Source organism: Lontra canadensis, unplaced genomic scaffold (genome assembly GCF_010015895.1).
Source record: "Lontra canadensis isolate GAN:19392208 unplaced genomic scaffold, GSC_riverotter_1.0 scaffold89, whole genome shotgun sequence".
Lineage (NCBI taxonomy): Eukaryota > Metazoa > Chordata > Mammalia > Carnivora > Mustelidae > Lontra > Lontra canadensis.
The window spans coordinates 4,200,780-4,220,647 of NW_022631083.1; the positions used below are offsets into that span (position 1 = coordinate 4,200,780).

General features: G+C 45.0%; 1 protein-coding gene across 1 annotated transcript in view; it reads left to right on the forward strand.

The window, feature by feature from the left end:
* The first annotated feature begins 2,075 nt into the window (after positions 1-2,075).
* The window catches only part of CHSY1 (chondroitin sulfate synthase 1), a 70,815-nt gene continuing 53,022 nt past the window's right edge, over positions 2,076-19,868 (forward strand). Inside the window, exons 1-2 of the mRNA XM_032835991.1 lie at positions 2,076-2,441; positions 17,332-17,827. Coding sequence (XP_032691882.1) covers positions 2,116-2,441; positions 17,332-17,827 — 822 coding nt within the window. The 5' untranslated portion in view covers positions 2,076-2,115. The remainder of the gene's footprint in view (positions 2,442-17,331; positions 17,828-19,868) is intronic.

The following is a 19,868-nucleotide window of genomic DNA, read 5'->3' on the forward strand; positions in this document are numbered from 1 at the left end:
TTATGGGGCTGTTGCTGAATTTGGGGCATCTGGTGACTACTTGGCATTTGTGGCTTATGGTCTTACTGGAAACCCCTTTGGATGGTTTTCGAGCCTATAATTCATGGTTATATGTTCTGTATTTTTCCCAAGACTACTGCTGGAGTCCTGTGTTCACTGCATAAAGAGTATTTTATTTTTAGATGTGGATCACCTCTTAGGGAGGGAGTCTGTGGGGAAGGTGGGTAATGAACTATTTTTGACATAAATAATAAGTGCCAAAGAATGTGGTAATATCCAAGGAATAAAACAACAGTGACCGCCATTCAATTGCAGAGATTGTGTCTGTATCTCCCACAACTTACCACGTTCAGCTGTGTAATATTTCAAACATTTGGTCATATTAACAACGAGGAAAGATCCAAAGGATTACCCCAAGCATGCTTACTTTCTGTCCCTAATTCCTGGGTTCATTTGGGGGAAATGAAGGGGACCTCTCAGGCCCAGGAAAAACACTTTGCTCTCCAGGAGTTTCATTAGAAAACCCCAACGTATTGGCGACTAGGTAACAAGACTAATATTTGCTCTATACAAACATTTGTTGTATGGACACTTTCTCAGCTTTTGTAGCTTTAGCTGAGTTCCCTCCCCACCACCCCCTACAGAGGAAATGTATAAAATTTAAACTCCATCCTAGAGAATCCGTTATTCAAAACCTTAGAAATCCACGGCATTTTTATGGATGAACTGTGTAAAAATATTGACAAAAGATTCAGGTAGGTTTGGGATACTAACCGACTATCTGCCCACAAAGAATGTAAATAAAAGTAGTGTTTACCATCCACAGGATTAACATCACCTACCATTTCTCCAACATCCATTAAATGCTAGCACTGTTAGGAGCTTGGACATTAAATATGGCTTTTTTTTTTTTTTTTTAAACTTAGAAACTAGGGGCAGGGAACAGGTAAGTGGATTCACGGTTCACTCTCCAAGCATGCATGTCTCAAACGGCTCCTATATGCGCTCGCTCCTGCCCACAGAACGGCGGGGACAAAGGTACAGTGTGAATCGGGAAGACGCGGACAAGGTAGACGGTCAGGTCCGCCTGGCTGAAGGGCAGGGCGTGGGGAGCGGGGTTTATCTGAGGACAGTTTCAGAGAAGGCACGAGCGCTTCGTGCCGAGTTCGGGGACCAAGAAGCCTCTTCTTCAAAGACCCCTCTTCAGCTTCGCGCTGGCAGTGCGTCTCTCAGGATGGAGCCGCCTGGCGGGCACGGTCCCCGGGAGGGGACACCCTGGGGCCGGTGCTGGGCGCCGCCGCCAGGAGTCCGAGCGCGGACCGGCGGGGGCGTGGTCGCTGGGCGGATAACGGGCTGCAGGGCGCCGCGGTCCGGGCCCGCGCCCAGCCCGGCCCCACGCCCCCTCCGCCCCCGCCGCCGAGCCGCAGACCGTGCGGGCGGGGCGGAGCGGGGCGGGGGCCGCGCGCGCAGGGAGGCTTTTTTTTTTTTTTTTTGTCAAACTTTGTCCACGTGAACCGCCCCCCATTCACTTTTGCGCCAATCCGGCGGCGCGGACGGATCCCGAGAGGGGCCAGGCTCCGCCGCCGCTGGGGCCCCTTCATAACGCGCCGTGCGTGACGTGAGGGGCTCCTGTTGCAATGGCGAGCTAAGCCGGAGGATGTGCAGCTGCAGCGGCGGCGCCGGCCACGAAGAGGACGGGGGCGGGCGCAGCGCTAGCGGAGCCGAGCCAACTGAGAGACGCGGGCGGGGCGGGACCGGGGTGCGGACTCCGCTGCCACAGCCGTCGCCGTCGCGCTGGCCCCGCGCCCTCGCGCGCGAGCGGGAAGAGCCGCCGCCGCGTCGCGCTCGAGCCGCCACCGGCGCGCGCTGGGCATGGTCCCCTCTTAAAGGCGCAGGCCGCGGCGGTGGGGGTGGGCGTGAGGAACAAAGCGGCGGCGTGGGGCCTACGGGCGGCTCGGGGGCCACGATGGGCGCGGCGGGCCCGCGGCGGCCGCGGCGCTGCCCGGGCCGGGCCTCGCGGCGCTAGGGCGGGCTGGCCTCCGCGGGCGGGGGCGGCGGGCTGAGGGCGCGCGGAGCCTGCGGCGGCGGCGGCCCGGCGGGCAGAGCGGCACGGGCATGGCCGCGCGCGGCCGGCGCGCCTGGCTCAGCGTGCTGCTCGGGCTCGTTCTGGGCTTCGTGCTGGCCTCGCGGCTCGTCCTGCCCCGCGCCTCTGAGCTGAAACGAGCGGGCCCGCGGCGCCGAGCCAGCCCCGAGGGCTGCCGGCCAGGGCAGGCGGCGGCGGCGGCTTCCCAGGCCGGCGGGGCGCGCGGCGATGCGCGCGGGGCGCAGTTCTGGCCTCACGGCCCGGCCTCGGATGGCGGCCCGCGCGACAGGAACTTTCTCTTCGTGGGAGTCATGACCGCCCAGAAATACCTGCAGACCCGCGCCGTGGCCGCCTACAGGTGAGTGAGTCCTTGCTGCCTGGACTCCGACTCCTGTATTCAGCATCCCGGTGGGCGGCCCTGCCGGTACTCCCTTGGCTTGAGTCTCTTCCTGCTTTCCAGATCCCAAGCTCCCGGGGTTCCTGTGGGATCGGGGTGCCCCTTGGGCTATGGATGTCCGACATTGGAAGCAGAGGTCAGAGGTGGGATGGTGAATGCGACGCCCGGGAGTATGGGCTTTGGGGTCAGGTGGACCAGGTTGGCTCCCGTGGGTGTGGTCCTCAGCTGACTTTGTGTAAGGCACTTCAGCTTTCTACGTCCAAGCCGCCTTCTTTGTTAAATAGGTCTGACTGAACATACCTCCCTCGAAAGGTTTTGGGAAAGCTCTTAGCACACAGTATCTGTGATAGTAGTGGCAGTGATGGTTATCGTTTGATTCTTTGAAATAGGTACCTTTGCTCTTGCAGAGCGAGAGGGGAGGTAAGTTAATGTGGTTAGAGCCCTTCCTTAGCATACTTGTAGATATCAAGGGGCTGCCTGCTACACACTCGATCCCACCAGTCTGTTGAGTTAATGGAAAGAGAACCTTGGGAAAAGTAGTTCTTGGCCCATGGTAGATTCGGGCTTAACTATCTCCGTTTAGGGATGTGTGTGTGTTATCCAGTATCTGGGTCCTCGTTGGCCATATGAGTCATAAAAGTGACTGGAATCATGTTCAGGATTAACAGAGGGATTAACCAAAGTAACCTTTAGATGGGCGATGATTTTGGAATGGCAGATTTGTGTTGGAGTGGATTTGAGGTAGGAGAAGGGTGTGGATCCAGTAAAGGGATTTAATGGAACCTTGTATGTGTGAAGTACAGAAATGTTCTCCATGTGGAGAAGATTTGGGATTCATCCAGCCACAGAACAAACCAACGCAGGGGGGTCCTCCGAGAAGGAACTTTTAGAGCCGTCAGTGCTGAGCAAGGCCAAGCTGGTTGCTGTTGGTTCTTTTTTTCTTTTCTTTTCTTTTTTTTTTTTTAAGATTTTATTTATTTATTTGACAGAGATCACAAGTAGGCAGAGAGGCAGGCAGAGAGAGAGAGGAGGAAGCAGGCTCCCCATTGAGCAGAGAGCCGGATGCAGGGCTTGATCCCAGGACCCTGAGATCATGACCTGAGCTGAAGGCAGAGGCTTTAACCCACTGAGCCACCCAGTTGCTATTGGTTCTTAATTTATAACCAATACCTTTGAAACTTTCGCTTTTAAATTTAGTCCTAGTCTAAATGTGCAGGCATTAGATATGAAGGGAAAAGCAGATATGGATCTTTTTTCCTCTAAGGAAAGAAGTACAAGATTGAAAAAGAAGACAAAAGAGCAATGGAGAATGTCAGCACTCTCAGTGCATTGACTCCCCATTCCTGCATCTTTCTGTGAGGATTATTTAAGTCCAGAGCCTAGGTTCTGCCGGGAAGGATACTGAGTGCCTGAAAAACCTTAGAATGTAGTCACTTAGTATAAAATTAGACTGTGTTAGTGATTTAGAAATCCCGAGGTGAGGATTTACTCCCAGATCTCCCATGAATTACCTGGAATTTTATGCAGATGGTTCTTTTTGCCAAGAGAAATGGCTACATCTGAAATCAGGGATGGGCTGTATAAATTGTTCAGAAAATGGTTTTGAAATGTAAGCCCACATGACTGCCATTGGGTGACAAGCCCTGTGAACTTGCAACTCTGGAGACGATTATCAAAGTAGTTGGACAAATACTATATTGCCCACCAAACAGATATATTTTCATGGATTCAGAGTCAGTATAGACAAACCAGTAGGGGTCCTGGTACACCAGCAGTACTCAGAAAATGTAACGCAAACTGGACCTACTCTTCTACACTTGGAGATGATCTTTTCCCTAAGCCCATGCTTGACACTCTGACTTTTGGTCTCCTTTTCCAAATCTCCTACCTCATCTTTTTTGGATGTAGGATTTTTATCTCTTTGTTTATTTTCTTTTGGACACTTAATGGAAAGTAGAAACACAATTTGCCATCTGGCCCCAGTTCTTCCTCCTTTGTGACAACTCTGCCTTTCTGATAAAGGGAAAACCCTTATGAGGAAACAGTGTATCCTACCCAGGCATCTGTCAGCTTTCCTGCAGTTCTTCCATCTTTTAATCTCAAAAAGTCCCATTACTTGAAGCTTGGGGGTGGACTTAGCTTTCCTGTTAAGATCCTCTGCCTCAAGCCTCTGGTTAGGCCATTTGCAGGAGATGGCACAATACGGTTTTAGTCTTAAAGAACTTTGGGGGAAGGCCTGAATTGGAATGGAGGTTACAGTGTGTAACTTGTGATTATGGCTCTGCTGTGCTTTGCAGCCCAGGCCGAAACTCCACACTCAGCTCTTAAAATGGAAGTTGCACGCCGTTTGGCATAAAAGTCGGTTTGAATCTTAACAGGTAGAACTGCGGTTTGGCACTGGGTGTGCTCAGTTTTAACTTCTCTCCTAAGAGGCAAATTCATTCTATACGTTTAGAAAAACTTGAATGTTTTTTAGTCCAATTTTTTTTTTTTCTTTTCAAAGAAAATTAGTTTGGCTTTATGGATGTAAGGAGATGCTGGCATTTTTAGTAATCTTATGCTAAGGTACTGAAAATGTCAGAATTTTGGTCTGGCTACTAGTAATTGTTCGAGGTCCAGAAGGGAAATCTAAAGCCTTCGGGAAATTCAATGAGCTATGCCTGTCTGCACTAAAGTTGGTGCATTTTAGTAATGGAACAGCCCCATCATTACAGACTTGTACTTTCTCGACCTGCCAAATGCTTGAATTGGGGAGAAGGGCCACCAAGGAATGTTAGCAGTACAGCAACAGCTGATAGCATACAAGAAACAGCTTTTTAAAATATATATATAGATAGATAGATAGATAGATAGGTAGATTTTATTTATTTATTTGACAGAGAGAGACAGCCAGAGACGGAACACAAGCAGCAGGGAGAGGGAGAGAGAAGCAGGCTCCCTGCTGAGAAGGGAGCCCGCTGAGCAGGGAGTCTCCTTCGGGACTTGATCCCAGGACCCTGGGATCGTGACCTGAGCTGAAGGCAAAGGCTTCAGTAGGTACTGAGCCACCCAGGTGCCCCAAAAAACAGCTTTTAAAAACCAGGCACAATAAACCTCAAAGTGTAGCCGATCAGAGTCTGACCAGGGCTAGTTTCTTCCATAGGCCCTGAGCAGACACCATAGCTGTTAAGTTCATAGGAGTGATCCTGGTTCATAAAAGTACTCAGTTACACTTGAGATTCATCCCTTTATTCAACAAATACATACATGGGTCCTCTGGGTCGAGACTCTGTCGAGGACACAATGGTGAAGGTGCTTGTTCTCGTGGCGCTTTGATTTTAGTGGGAACCAAGATGCTGAAAGAGTTAATGATGGGCGCTATGGAGAAAATAAAACGGTAAGGAAAGGGTGGGGTGGTATCTAGAGAACTTAGGATTTGGGCTGCAGTCTGGTGGTGAGGAACTGGTTGTGTGAGTATCACTGAGGAGCAGGGGAGCAGAGGGAAGAGCTCATAGGTTACAGACAGCAACCACCTTGGAAGGGAATAGAAGAAGGGAAATAAAAGAAAGCAGACGAGGCCTGATAATGTCTGGTCTCCTGGAATTTTTCCTAGGTGAATTAGAAAGCCTTTGGAGGGTTTAGACAGGAAAGGGAGGTGATGGCATTATGTTCTAAAAGTTAATTCTGCCCATTGTGTGGAGATTGGATTGTAGAGAAGCAGGGAGATTTTAGGAGGTGGTCTGGCTGGAGGTTGGGGGTGGCAGGGGGCGGCTGTGGTGGCTGTGGTCATGGAAAGATGTGGAGAATTCCAGGGATCTGCTGGAGCAGAGCTCGGATGTGCTGACTGAACGCGGGTTGAGTGGTGAGGCATCAATAGTGCCTTCCAGGGTCTTGCCTTGAAAGACAAGTGTGAGTGGTTGTTTTACTTACTGAGCTGGGTAAGGAGGTGAGTCAACAGGTCTGGTTTTGCACAGGAAAAATTTGAAGAAGGCCCTTAGACATGCAGGTGAATGTATCCTTAGCTTTGTAAATGCAGTGAATTTATGAAGAAATTGAGAAAAGATTTACATCTGAGGTGGCTATGGTGCTGGAGCTCTGAAGCTGTTCAGAGTTAAGCTGGCTGGAGGCCTCTGGGTTGCTGGGGTTCTGCAAATGCATCAGGAAAGTTGTCTGGACTCATCTACAGAGTATTTGTATTCTCGGTCATTTCACTTCAGAATGGTACCTGATTCCTCCGGAGGGATGTATTGTGCCAGGTAGTAACAGATCATTAGCTCCCCTGTCTTCCTTGTGTCTTTTGTTACTAGCTACAGTTCGTATTATTTCCATATTTTTTCCTTTGTTCTTAGTTTGATAGAAATTCATGTAGTTCAGTTTTTACTTTTCTGATTTTGGGGTTCCCCCCACCCTTCCCTGTCCCAAGCTCAAAAAATTAATGCCCCGGAGAGATTTTTTTTTTAAGATTTTATTTAATCATTTGAGAGGGAGAGACAGAGACAGAGAGATCACAAGCATGGGGAAAAGCAGAGGGAGAGGGAGAAGCAGGCTCCCCGCCAACCTGGGAGCCCGATGTGGGGCTCCATTCCAGGACCTGGAGAACATGACCTGAGGTAAAGGCAGACACTCAACCATCTGAGCCACCCAGGTGCCCTCCTGGAGAGATTTAAAAAGCAATATATTTTTTTTTTCCTGATTCTAGAAAGGGTAGAAATCATCTCAATCTCATTTCCCCGCAAACAGTACATTGTCTTAGCAGCATCTGTTTAATAAGCTCCCTTTTCCCTACCAGTATGAAATGCCATCTTCATCATACTCAAAATTCCTGGGTATGTTTTGGACTTCTTACTCTGTTCCAGTGATCTTTCCCTCTGTTCTTATGCCAGTACCACCCTTTGAAATTATTGGAAGTCGAATAATTTTTTAATATCCGGTAGACAAGTTCCTCTTTGTTCCTCTTCTGTTTCAAACATTTCTTGGCTACACTTACCTGTTCTTTCCGGGAGAGTTTTGATGCCATTTGGATTTTCTTTTTAATTAATGGTTTGATAAAAAAGAGAAAACATGCATACTTTGCTTTTTAGTCCTTTCTTTTGCCCAGAACTCTAAGCTAATCCAACACCTTATATTTCTCTTGGTTTTTACCTCCCCTGGGCTGAAGATGGGGAACCGTTTTGTTCTTTCTCTACTTTCTCAGAGGAAAGTGGTGGATGGTTTCCCTTCTTTGCCCTGGGAGTGATAAAGGGCACCATTAAAGATTAGCATCAGTCTGTAGGGAACTGTGGGAAGAAAGTTTGAGAAACACTAGCTGTAGCTATAGGAATCTTGTTGCAAGATGTTGTAGTAGTTAATGGCCTCTTCCGAATGCGTTCAGTGAAGGCACACTGTTCTTTTACCAACCTTAATGAGCAAACCTCAGAGTCCCTTTTCTTACTCTTGAACTCAGTAAACCATGCTTATCTTGAAACAGTTTAGAGTAATACTTTCTCAGCTAGAATTCAGTTTGGCAAGAACTCACTGCCTTCTATAATCCAGATAACTGACCTGTAAATGAACTTTTGGAGCACAACCCCTTTCACATTGTGAATTACCTGTCTAAGGTGACTGGAGGACTGTGCAGTCCTGAACGTGAGTCTAGCTTTTTATGTCATGGTTCCAGATCTTGGTGCCTCAAATAGTTAGAATATTGGAAGGATAGCTGTGGTTGTCAGCAGAAGTTTATACACGGTTGTGTTTTCATCACATGGGTAGTTTCACTTCCCTTGTCCCTTCATTAAGCTGCTCTGTATTGAAAACAGATTAATAATTCTACCCTGGCAGGGTGTGTCTTCTAGGGAGGGAAAGAAATGGTAATACTGATGAGGAGGGCCTACAGGGTGCCTGGACCTTAACTGCTGTGGGGACACAGGACAAAGAGGCCTGCACTGATTATGAAGGGGATCAGGAAGGGCCTTGCCCACACACTCCTGCCCCCTTTCCCTCACTTAGTCTTGAAGGAGTTTTTAAGGTAGAGACAACAGATTCCTGGAAATGTGGAAGAGCAGGAAGTAGTGAAGGAACCAGGGGATTGTACATTTTGAGGCTGGGATCTGAAATTTAGCATTTCCTCTAGAATTTTTCAAAGGGATTTAAAGATGTGCTCAAAGATATATGTATGGAGTAGAAATTTTTTTTTTTTTCTAAAGATTTTATTTATATATCTGACAAAGACACAGGAAAAGAGGGAACACAAGCAGGGGAGTGGGAGAGGGAGAAGCAGGCTTCCTGCTGAGCAGGGAGCCTGATGTGGGGCTCTATCCCAGGACCCTGGAGCATGCCCTGAGCTGAAGGCAGATGCTTAATGACTGAGCCACCCAGGCGCCCAGAAATTTCAAGTGTCTTTGGTGTCCTGCATTAGGAACTGTGGACCATAATTGATTTTGCTGATTTATCCATATTGTGATCCGCTTCTCTAGCCACAAAAAATGATGTGGCTGAAATATGAATTTACTGAAATGAAGAGAGATTCAGAATATATTTAAATTAAGCAAGACTAGGGTATAAAATTATATTCTGGGTATGAAGCCACTCTTGTTTAAAATCAAACAAAATAATCTGTATGTGTAGTATAGAAAAGAAAATGTGACAGAATGTATACACAGTGATGCTCAGTGATTTTTCATATTCTTCTTGGCCCTTTTCTTTTGAGTTTTTCTGCAGTGAACACTTATTTTGTAGTAAAGCTACAGAACTAGAGCATAAAAAAGAAAAAAAAGGAGGAGGAGAGGACAGCTCTTGGAAGGGAATGGAAGTGTAGTTTTGAGTGTGTTGAATTATAGGTAGGTGCCTGCAGCGGTGCTGGGCACAGGTGGTGCCCTGGGCTTGGGTCCGAGATCATTCTGGTTTCAGTAAGTAGCAGTTAATCCTGTCCCGATAAAGTATTCGGATACTGTAACTGTATTTACCTTAGTTCCATAACTTCACAATTCCAGGTAGTGCTTGGGAGAATCAGGTGACAGAATTTTTAATGTGAGGGCCCTGGCTTCCACACACGAATGTAAATATTCAGTGTCTCCATCTGTCCTGTGTGTGGATGGAATTGGGGGAACAAGAAATTTAGTTACAATTTAAAAGTAATGAAGCTCTCCCATCTACTCATCTTAACTCGGTGTCATTTCTAAAACCTCTGTAGCTGTGGTATTTGTTCTGTAACCAAGTACCTTGGTTTGCGGATGATTAAAAAGAAGAAGGTGTAGGGGCTTCTGGGTGGCTCAGTTAGTTAAGTGTCTGCCTTTGGCTCAGGTCATGATCCTGGGGTCCTGGGATCGAGCCCTGCCTGTGTGGAGCCTGCTTCTTCCTCTCCCTTTGCCCTCCCCTGCGAATGGTTCCCCCTCCCCCCCCATCCAAATAAATAAATAAAAAGTTTTGTGGGTTTTTTTTTTAAGGTGTATTCTGCTGATTAGGTGTCGACCCTGGGTTTGCAAACCCAGCACCTGAGGATTGTTGAAAATATATTTGTCCATGGCGTTAAAACAATTGCTTTGTAAGTTGAGCCTAGGTGTGAGGGCTGCTTTTGTGTTAGGATTTTCTTCTGTGTGTTTCCAGCCTACTGCTGGAAAGTGATTTGGCAGGATTTATAGTAGTGAAGGGACCCCAGAAGTAGAGTCTTCTGACTGACCTTCAACTAATCCAGCTTAGACTCTGAAGAGGTGTCCTCAATGGACAGGTTTCTGCCAGGCAGACGCAGTGGAAGTGGCTAAAGTGGGTGTAAGGTTGCTCTCCTTTTCTGGGATGACTGTTTTCTCAGCCTTCTCAATGGAGGAGGGACTGCAAAGGAAACGTGGGTGATAACCTGGGAAAAAAGTGCGGGATGAAGGCGGCAGCTGAGGCTTTGGAATCAGACCCCCTTTGAGTTCTGGCTTCAACATTTATTAGCTCTATGATCTCGGGAAATTATTTACCTAGCCTTGTGCCCCAGTCTCCTCATCTGTGAAATGTGGGAAATGGTACCGCACACTGCATAGAATTGTCACAGGCTGAGTTTCTCATGCCCGCAGCGCAGTGCCCTGCACCAGGTGACTGCTTGGCTGAAGGGTGGCCGTGGGCTGCTGTTCAGTGGGTTGATACCAGGAAGTGCCTTGGTACAGGGAGACTGACTTGCAAAAGCGGTTGGCCAAAGTGGGTTCAGGGTGGTTTTATTGTTTGTGTTAAAGAACACTTTTTGTTGCTGCTGTTTTTTGTGTGGCTTTGTTTGCTTAGAATTAAATTTGGAATGAATTTTGTTCATGCATGATTAAGAATTAGTTGCATATTTACACTTTTAAATGTACGGTGGCAGAACAAACCATCTAAGGTCGCTCTCCAACAGTTGAAGCTTTGGAAATGTATCATGAAACCAGAAGTCACCTTCTATTATTAACACTCCGAATTTTAATTCTTAGGTTTCAAAGAGGGCATTTTTGTGGTCTGTGCTGATGAGTATTTCCATTGTTTGCTGTGAACCTGGGCTCAAAGGACGGGTTGCTGGTAGCCCTTAATATTGTGGAACTGCCTCCTGGGCTAGTGCCCAGGCCATTGTTAAGGTGGGAAGCTGTAATCCACCCGGCAGGAGGAAAAAAAAGTCTTAATGCTTCTTTTCACCTTAGGTCCACTTTTTAGGATTAATGGTAAAGAGTATAATTTGATTTGTCTTAAAAAAATTTTTTTCCCACTGTTTTATGATTTCTGTTCTCTTTCCCCACCTACTTCCAAAAGAATTGAGATTGCTCACGTCATAAGTTTATGCAGTAAGGCAGTTAGAGACTTTAAAAGAGGAAGCCATGTATCCGGAAACCACATAAGAGGAAGAGAAACCAGCTCAGTACGCTCCATCCTCATACCAACACAGGACAGAGATAATGGACTGAGTAATGCTTACAGCATCCGGCCGGAGAGCATTCCTTCAGCTGCAGGAGAGGCCTTGAGTTATCACTTGGTAGCTTTGGGAGACCTCTGAGTTTTCCCAAGGCCTGATCAAGTTCAAGGGCATGGCTGCTCTGCCTGGCAGCAAAGAATTGTCCTCCATGTACTCTTTTGGGAGGGTGAGCTCAGACTGCTGCTCCATCGAACTTGTGCTTCCTATAAGGACGCTCACTACCTGTGCCCTTCTTTCCCTCCCCTGGACCCTGCGGAACAGGTTTCTGTCAGGTCTTAGTGTCTGGAATATCCCTCTTACTTAACCCTGAGCTGTGGGATAGAGTCCTGCAACATCTCTTGGTTGCCTGCTGGTTGGGACCCACCATTAGCAGACAGAGAGACCATGTGATGGCAGTTGGTCTCACCACGTGGGCTCCCCCACCTTTGGGGTGGCATCTTTTCAGAGGACTCCAGTTGGTTCCCTGTTTCCCATGGGCATAGAGCCAAGCAGACTGCCCCTACCAGGATTTCGCCGTCCCTGGTACCTGTACTGGTACCCCGCTCTGACTACTTTTTTCTTTGGCTTTATTTTCTTGCTCTTGTTTTCATGCTATATTCCTTTTGGTTAAGTTATTAAATTTCTTCTGTTATAGGGAAGAATATAAACATATGCCTTTAATTCCTATTATCTTTCAGTTCTACAAGGGGAAAAAATGATGTTCTCCCTTCCATGACTCCAAATTCTGAGATGATTTGATCATATGAGTCCTTTCAAACTTACCACTATAACTGTCTGGCAATGTATTTACTTGTCCTTTTGGGGAAATCACAGAAGGTCTCCCCTTTTTACTTGTAAAAATTACTGTAGCTATTAAAAATTTTAAAAATGTGAAGGTACTCAATCTCACTCCATTTTTCTTTTAGTTTTTGTCCATTGTATAGAATAAAAAAATGTTTATTACAAAAGTAGCATTTTCTGATGTCAAATCTTTTCATTTCTTTGGATGCTTTTTAGCTTAAAGTTTTTTTCCAGATTTAAACAAAAAACAAAAAACTTTTCCCCCCAGCTCTAACTATACTTATTTGTTGCAGAAAATTTAGAAAATGTAGAAAATATGAAGAAAATTAAATGTCTTCTGATCCTCCATCCAAAAATAACCACAGTAAACACTCTGGGGTAAAATTGTAAAATATTTTATTTTTGTATGTGTACTTTTGTTCCCTTAATAGTACACGTCATAGGGATGTACTCTTGCCTGCTTGTTAAATTTACCCATGTATTATGAATGTGTACTTAGGACGGGAGTCACGGCTGTGGATGCAGTTTTGTACACAAATGTATTTTATGTAGTTTTTCTTAAAATGATAACCGAACAGAAAGGGAGACTATGAAGTCCTGAGTCAGCAAAGGCATTCCTTAGCGAAGCTAATATTGTCCAGCTGCATCACTTAACTGTGATTTAACTCGGTGTAGGGATAGTGTTTAGAGGCCCAGAGGAAAAGATGATAGCTTACTTGGCTCTCTACAGTTTCAGTTGTCATATCTGTGCTTTAGCAAGAGTTGGTTATCCGTGCATCGAAAATTGAGCTTGCTGGCAAGAGCATCTGCAAATGTTCTGTGGTTTCAATTAAGGGAGAACTCTTTGCTCCCGGTAACAAACTTGTCGATGGCAAAGTTGACATTTGCTTATGAAAATAAGGAGCTTGACCTGTTTCTGTCTCGGAAGGAGGGCCAGCTTGCTTCTTCAGCAGTGTCTCCTTTACTTCTTTCCCATCACTAAGGCACCCTGCCCCCCCCACAGCTCCCCCAGGATGGTGAATCATGATTCCCGTTCCAGAGCACTCCATCTTTCCCGAGCTCTTGAAGCCAAAGATACCCTCAATGAAAAGATCATACTTTCTAAAGTTTGGAGGATTTACAGAAACTTTTTGAGAGATTTCTCTCCAACCACCAGTCATTTAGAACAGAAAAGGGCAGCCTGAGGTTTTTCCCTGGGTTACCTAAAAAAGGAAAAGATAATAATTGGGTGGAGTTACCATAAAACTGCAGAGAGGCTTTTAAGGATGGTTTGAGGTTAGATTGTCTGTTTTTAAAATTAATTGGTTTCTCTTCTTGGACAAATTACATGATTTCAAGTCACGGTATAGGTGTTAATCGCCTCAGCGAGGGTGGTTCCCGAGAGAGGCTGGCGCTTGCTGTCCGTGTCCTGTGTGCTGCAGCAGGTAGGAGCCCAGACGCAAAGGCACTCTGATGCTTGGGCTAATAGGAAGGATTCTGGCGTTTCAGAAGTGAAAACACTTTTAAAAAGTTGAAGTCTCAGTAGGCTTCTACCCTAACGCTGTCTAAGATTGACAGTAAAACAGAATTCTCCTAGATCGCTCGAGTGTCAGGTTTTTAGCCAGAAGTGTGAGGGGTGGCATTTTCCATAATGTCTGCATGCTGGTTGTCATCCTGTGACCAACCGCTGCATGTTCAGCCCACACTCCCCTGTGCCCTTCATTTTCTCTTTCACTGTCTTACTTTATCTGCACACTCCTGGCTTCCCTAATAAGTCGCACTTACATAATGCTTCCTGCATGCCGGGCGGAAGTGTGAGCGCTTTAGGTCAAAGAATCCACCAACCCTCACAGCAACCCTATGAGGCAGGTAGTGTTATTATCCCCAGCTTACAGACAAGGAAGGGGAGGCACACTGTGGCTTATCCCAAAGTGGAGCCAGGACTCTCATCCCAGGAGCCTGATTCTAGAACTCACGCTCTGAACCTGTGTGTTGTCTCTTGAGGAGGTGGTTCCTTTGGAGGCAGACATTGTCTTACCCACCCCGTGTCTCCGGTAATGTGGTGCTTTAGTATCTTAATGGCTTCTGGGGCTGGCTCCTTCTGTACTTACCATTTCGAACTTGGTCTGTTTTATTAATCACATTGTAGTTCAGAAGCAATGGGGTAGAAGCTAAAGTTAGGTTGATTTTATTCACTATTCATGTATAATCAATTATGAGATAATGCAGACTGTTGATAACTTAGATTTCAGAAGTACTGTGAATGGTAGTGTATTTTAACTCCATCACGCCTGTGAATTTTACCTCTTAATAATTGTTTTCTGGTTGTGGCTTGAGTAAGTCGGGCTCTTTTTCAGCGTGTAGGGATCGTAGTAGATGGTAGTGTGTGTCTTATGGAAAGTGACACTTTTAAGTCTTTTTTTTCATGCAAGTGAGCAGGGTGTATTGACTTCTTTTATGTGCCAACTATTGAAATTAATTACTTTTTCAAAGAATTGTTGTGACTGCCAAACAAAAATCATTTCTACTGAAGGAAGGAATCGGGGCTCCTTGACCTGGTTGGGGGTCCTCTTAGTACATCTTCATTGTCACCAAGTTCCTGGGGTTGGGAAGCCGTCTGCCCTCTAGATACCACGTCAGAAGGGGGTCTTCAGGGTATTGTACATTCTGTGTTGGTTGTAGTTCATTCTCATTTTTGAAAGAGACTTGTCTCTTTATGGAAAGGGTGGGTTTCTTTTTTAATTAATTGCCTTGCTCCGGCCACGTTCACTTTTCATCCTTGTTTCCAGGAGCTTATGTGAAAATTCGTGAAAATGCAGTACAGTCCCTGTGACAGCATCTAGAATCCATATATGCCGAATTCTTTGTTAAAGAGTTTTGTAAATGGCCTAAGACTCTATAGGTCCATTTTAAATCCATAGGCATTAAGGGAAAAACATTACTGCTACTGTCTTATATCATTCTGAGATGTACATTTCCCTGCCCCCACATTTTAACATCGCTGAAATCAGGATGCATTTTACAGTTGCATCATGTGATTAAGAATGGCACTTTTTTTCTTGGTTATTGGTACCAAAAACAGTGGTGCATCTTATAGTCGAATCCTAGTTTTAATGAAAAGCGATGTATGTGTAGTCCTTAGATTTTTTGAGAAGCATGCTTGACAAAAAGTTCGTTGAATTCTTCCTCTATTTGAATGAGAGAAGTTTGAAGTCATTTTGTATTCCTTACAATTTGGGTTAGGAATTGAATTTAAAAACCAGTAATTTCTTTTTAAGTGCATCATTGTAGCTTGTTTATAAAATTACAAAAATAATACTGTGCTTTAGAAATTTAGTTTTGTAGCTGAAAAAGTTCTGGAGGCAGAGGGTGGTGTTGTTGAAGTAGTTTGGGGATGTGTTTAATGCTCCACTGAACATTATTCTTAAAAAATGGTTAAGATGGTAAATTTCAAATTACGTATATTTTATCACAGTTAAAAATTTTTCCAAAAAAGTAATATTATGCTTATAAAATTTTTCCTCCATTTAGAGATATACAGAATTAAGAAAGCTCTCTTTATCCCTTCCCCCATCCTTCTCATTTCCCCACTTCTGTACCCCTTCACCAGAGGTTTGGTGTGTACCTTTTTCGACTATTTCTCTCCCTAAGACTTTCCATTTAAGATATGTGTGGTTTTCATTGACCCGTCAAGTTCACTTTTCACCACCACAATACATATAAGTGGAACAGATAAGTAAAATAAAATCATATTGGGGAGACAGTCACCTGGGAGGGGTCCTTTTTTGATCTTATTAGGGCTATATTGACTGCTTCATTCACATACTGTGATGTTTTTCCTAGAAGTAGTCTATGTAAGTGTATTTTGTAGCTGGACTGCTTCTAGTATAAAGAAGGCACAGGGACAGATGTAACATGGTGGCCTTAAATCAGTTCAGCAGCAGGAGTCCTGACTTTCTCCTTCTGCAGTGGATGGAACAGTTAGCCCTGATGACACCATGTCTGGGTGGCTGCAGCAGTTCTCTCCTGGTGGCCTCAGCTGGCTCCTCCACCCCTGAGGACTGCGGGAAGCCCAGCTTCCATCCGCGTCTGGTCTGCCCCATTCTTTCGGTAGCTGGTACTGTTGAGGGGCCCCAGCTCTAGGGGGCCTGCTCCCCTCGCGGCAACCTGCCCTGTCCGCATGTGCCACTTTCTGGGCCTGTTTCTCATCCTTGATGTTCACTTGGGTCTTGGGGAAGCGATCTGTGCACTGTGTATCTACTTTATGTTCTTATTGTATGCTCTTTATGGCTGTGCACCTTTCTTTCAGGGTGCTGGTTTTAATTCATGCCAGTAAGCACACTGGTGTGTGACTGCCTTGATGAACGTCTGTCTCTCCTGATGACCGCTCCGTGAGTTGGCCGTCAGTGTTTTGCTTGCTCTCTGCTTCACCCTGGCTTTGCACAGACTTGACACTTGATGTGCATTCAAAGAAGCTTTGTTGAATGAAGAATGTGATTTTTTTAAATTTAATTTTACTTAAATTCAATTTAATTAACATGTAGTGTATTATTAGTTTTGGAGGTAGAGTGTTGGGATTCATCCATTGTATATCACACCCAGTGCTCATTGCATCAAGTGCCCTCCTTAATGCCCATCACCCAGTTACCCCACCTTCCCTCCAGCAACTCTCAGTATGTTTTCTATAGTTAAGAGTCTCTTATGGTTTGTCTCCCTTTCTGATTTCTTCTTATTTTACTATGCTAAGTGAAAAAAAGTCAATTAGAGAAAGACGGTTATCAAATGATTTTATCACATGTGGAATTTAAGAAATAAAACCAGAGGATCATAGGGGAAGAGAGGAAAAAAAAGAATTTGATTTTTGATTATCTTACAGAGTGGAGAAGTTTGTGGGTAGGGACTTGATAAGTATCAGAAAATTAACAGGGAGATCTAGACCTCGGTGCCCTGCCAATTTGGTTTTCAGACACAGCTAAAACTTAGTTATCCGGGAAATATTTGAACACTTCATCACTATTTTTTGTTGGGATTCTTTTGAAAATGAATTTGGGCTTTGCAATACCCTGTAGCCTGGGTTTCCCTTAAGGGGAGGCAAACAGATCAAGTAGTTTTTTATCATTCCTTTTGAACACACAGTCATTCAGCATGAGTAGATATGTGAATTTCTGGAAATGAGAAGCTTGAAATAAACTGTTCTCTCACTGATACTTATTTTAATTCCAGAACATGGTCCAAGACAATTCCTGGGAAAGTCGAATTCTTCTCTAGTGAGGGTTCAGACACATCGATACCAATCCCGATAGTGCCACTACGGGGCGTGGACGACTCCTACCCACCCCAGAAGAAGTCTTTCATGATGCTCAAGTACATGCATGACCACTACTTGGACAAGTATGAATGGTTTATGAGAGCAGATGATGACGTGTATATCAAAGGAGACCGTCTGGAGAATTTTCTGAGGAGTTTGAATAGCAGTGAGCCCCTCTTTCTCGGGCAGACAGGACTGGGCACCACGGAAGAAATGGGGAAACTTGCCCTGGAACCCGGTGAGAACTTCTGCATGGGGGGGCCCGGTGTGATCATGAGCCGGGAGGTTCTCCGGAGAATGGTACCACACATTGGAAAGTGTCTCCGGGAAATGTACACTACTCACGAGGACGTGGAGGTGGGAAGATGTGTCCGGAGGTTTGCGGGGGTGCAGTGTGTCTGGTCTTATGAGGTAAGAACAGAAAAAAAAAAAAATCTGTTAATTTCATCATTAGTTCTGAACCAATCCTAGGAAACGAGTGATGATATCTTCTTTAAGGCTCAAAGTTGGTATGAAGGTATTGTACATTTTTACCCAAGTTTTTAAAATTTGAATTCCTTCTTTGTATCTTTTATCCTTCATTTTTAGGACATACTTTCTATTCTTTGACCTGATACCTTAGTTAATAAATAATGGCATTTGGAGCCCAAAGAAATGATATGGTTTACTGTAGGTAACAACAATATTGTCATGATTATCCAGAACATTCATCTAATCTGACTTCTGCTGATTCTGCCGGTGTGATTCTAAGTGTGTCAAGGTTTCCTTTCCCTCTTCTCCCGAAGGCCTGACTTTTCTGGTCATGTTGACCCACACAGTTTTGAAACTCAGCATGTTTAGAATTCATAAAAATGAGTAAGGATTTAAAAAAAAAAAGCCAATTGCATCTGACTTTGCATTTATTTAAAACCTTGACTTTTTAGACAGTTATTTGTGGCCTGGAAGTTTGCAATATGGTTGTTCTCTTCCGAATAGTTGGTAGGCAGTCTCGGAGTTATCTTGACACACAAGTGCAATTTTTGGTAGGAAGTCTACTTGTAGAGGTTTTCTCTTTAAATGTTCTCGAGAACATGAGTTCACTTTTGACTTTTCTCTGTTTTTATTGGCAGATGTGCACCTCTTGCCTGCAGTTACAGGATCTGATATTAGTCAGAGTGGAAAAAATTATTTAGGTTGTGTTGTGTTTAGATTGATAAACTACCCATAGTTGTGAGGAACGGAGGGAACTTGTAGACCTTTGCCCAAGAAAAAGAAACACACTTTCTGATGTAAACTGTTAGCTTTTGTTATGAGTTAATTTTCTAAAGTGCTCGAGGGACGAAAGAGTATTCTTGCCTGTGCTTGTCTCCCCCCACCAGCCAGACTTGCTGTTAAAGGTTTCCTAATAACTGTTTCTTTCGTTTGAACTCTTAGGGAAGTGGACATTTTCAAGAATACAGGAAGTAGTTTTCATGTTCATTTCTAATTATAAAACATACATTTTAAATCTCAACTGATTGGAGTGAAACCTCTGATCTTTATGGGTCTCCTCCCAACCTTGCATGCAGGGAGGATTGGTCACTGGATCTAGGGGCTTGGTCGCTGTGGTCATGAATTTTTGCAGCGAGGAAGCCTCTTTAGGGATGTCCTGCAGTTTCCAGCAGAATACAGAAGGCAGTGTTTCTGCGTTTTCCCCATTCTTAATTTAGTAACACCCTTAGCATGTTTCATTATGGTTAAAACATGTAGTGCCTTGTGTATTTTGGGATGTTTTATGCTATTCCTGATCTCTGAGAAGCTAACCTTCCTGCTGGAATTGTGGAGGATAGGCCTACTTTTGAGAGAGAATTTTTAAAAATACCTGTCTTAGTGTTGTAGTGCTGTTGTATCTTACATGCTGCTAGATAGACAGCCGCAGACAGCCCAGTACCTTGTTATCAAGAACTCTGACCTAGCGTTAGTGCCAAGACATTAGAAAGTATCGTCCTGGGGGGCTGCAGGGATTGGGAGATAGTTTCAGCACTTTTGTCCCCCATTATCTTTTAAGAACCAAAATTCTCTCGGGCCCGAAGTTGGGATGCTAGAAATTGTCCCTTCTGGATGCTGGGAGCCACCTCTTTGACCAGAAGCACCTGGCAAGGGGATCTGGTGGAGGAGGGAGCTCCCTCTCTGGGTGGTTGCCCATCCCTGCCTAGGATCCCCGAGGAGTGGAATGTGGAGGCCTGTGGACAGTGTGGGGGCAGTGTCCCTGCTGCTTTTCTTGTGTTTAAGTGTCTGATGATGACAGAGCTTTTCCTAGGTACTGCCCTTCTGTGAGCTCCTTTTATGGGAGATTATCTTCTCCCAGAATGTGGCTTGTCTTTTCACTTTAAATGTGATACTCAGCATGCAAATTGTGAATTTTAAGTGTAGTCTAGTTTCTTTTCCTGTATGGTTTGTGTTTTCTGTGCCTTGTGTAAGAAAGCCTTCTCTT